Source organism: Kryptolebias marmoratus, linkage group LG1, assembly GCF_001649575.2.
Source record: "Kryptolebias marmoratus isolate JLee-2015 linkage group LG1, ASM164957v2, whole genome shotgun sequence".
Taxonomy (NCBI): domain Eukaryota; kingdom Metazoa; phylum Chordata; class Actinopteri; order Cyprinodontiformes; family Rivulidae; genus Kryptolebias; species Kryptolebias marmoratus.
Genome location: NC_051430.1, coordinates 31,477,020 through 31,478,251, shown reverse-complemented (window position 1 = coordinate 31,478,251; position 1,232 = coordinate 31,477,020). Strand labels below are relative to the sequence as shown.

At 49.0% G+C, this 1,232-nt stretch overlaps 1 protein-coding gene across 3 annotated transcripts in view; it reads right to left on the bottom strand.

Annotated features, from left to right (window-relative positions):
• The window catches only part of snx2 (sorting nexin 2), an 18,350-nt gene that overhangs the window by 9,225 nt on the left and 7,893 nt on the right, over nucleotides 1-1,232 (bottom strand). For all 3 annotated transcript variants that reach the window (XM_017433097.3, XM_017433098.3, XM_037979020.1), the window contains exon 8: nucleotides 453-528. In XM_017433097.3, coding sequence (XP_017288586.1) covers nucleotides 453-528 — 76 coding nt within the window. The remainder of the gene's footprint in view (nucleotides 1-452; nucleotides 529-1,232) is intronic.

Here is a 1,232-nt window from a genome sequence, read left to right as displayed (position 1 = left end):
GGGGGGACGGGGGGACGGGGGACAGGATCGGCCTGAGCTCGGCCTTCAACATTTCTTCTCAAGATCAGAACATGGGTTCACTCTCTACACTTTAAACCATCAAACTCCTCCAAACAGATCTGTTTAAAGTCTGTTAGCATAATATCTGATGAACCGCTGGACAGATTTTAGGACAACTGTCGGAGGGTAATCAACCCAATTCGAGGAGGAGGAGGACGAGGAGTTGTTTGTTTGTTTAGAAATCTAAAATGTAGAGGACTCCTGGTTTCTACACGCTGGTGCTGAAGTCCAGAAGCTGATCTGGACTCAGAGGTTTGGTTGATTTTCTGCAGCCGAGCGTTGAAGCCGGCTCAGATGTTCGACTTTCACACGAAGACGCTGCAGGAAGTCAGGAGGTCCGTAAAACCGAGGCGAGGCGATGCTAACGAGCCGCTCGATAACGAACACCTTACCTCCGAGCTCTCCAGGAACTGAAGGACGTCTGGATCCTTCAGCAGGATGGGATGCTTCACTGTCCTCATCAGATACCTGAAACAGGAAGGAAGTACTCATCAGAGGACAGGTGGACCGGGTTCTGCTCCAGAGACCGGGTTTTGGTCCAGTCCTCCTGGATGTTTGGGTCGTTATCAATAAAAAGCTGCTTCTGTCCTCATGCTTCACTAAACATTTAACATTTTCAGCTCAATAATCCAAACTTTAAAGGCAGGAAGTGAAGCTAATTTAAAGGTCTTTGAAGGAATGCCTATCGCCCGCCACCTCAGATCATCCAAGATGGCTGCAGAAGACTGACTCCAAAAGTAGCCAAACATCCAATGATTACTTTCTGAGAGTTTTATTAAAACTCGTCCATGAGTTATGTTGCTAACAGGCAAAAACACTATTGCCCTTCTGTGCAGCGGGCGATCAAACAGCGTTCCTGAGGAGCCATGTTTCCTCCGTCCTTAATGACTTCAGCAGGTTAAAACCCTCAGCTCGGAGTGACGTTGAAACAGACAAACGTTGTAAACAAATTAAAAAATCAACGTTTGTTTGATCATTTTGTCCTCATTAACCCTCCGAGTCCGACAGCGGGAGGTTCTGCTGCGCCGACCTTCCTGTCAATCATACAGCGTCAGGAAAGGGCAGCAGAATGTCAGCCCCGCCCCCCCCCCGCCTCCTCCTCCTCCTCCTCCTCTTCCCCACCGCCTCTTCTTCCTCATCCTCCTCCTCCTCCTCCTATTTTAACGAACCTG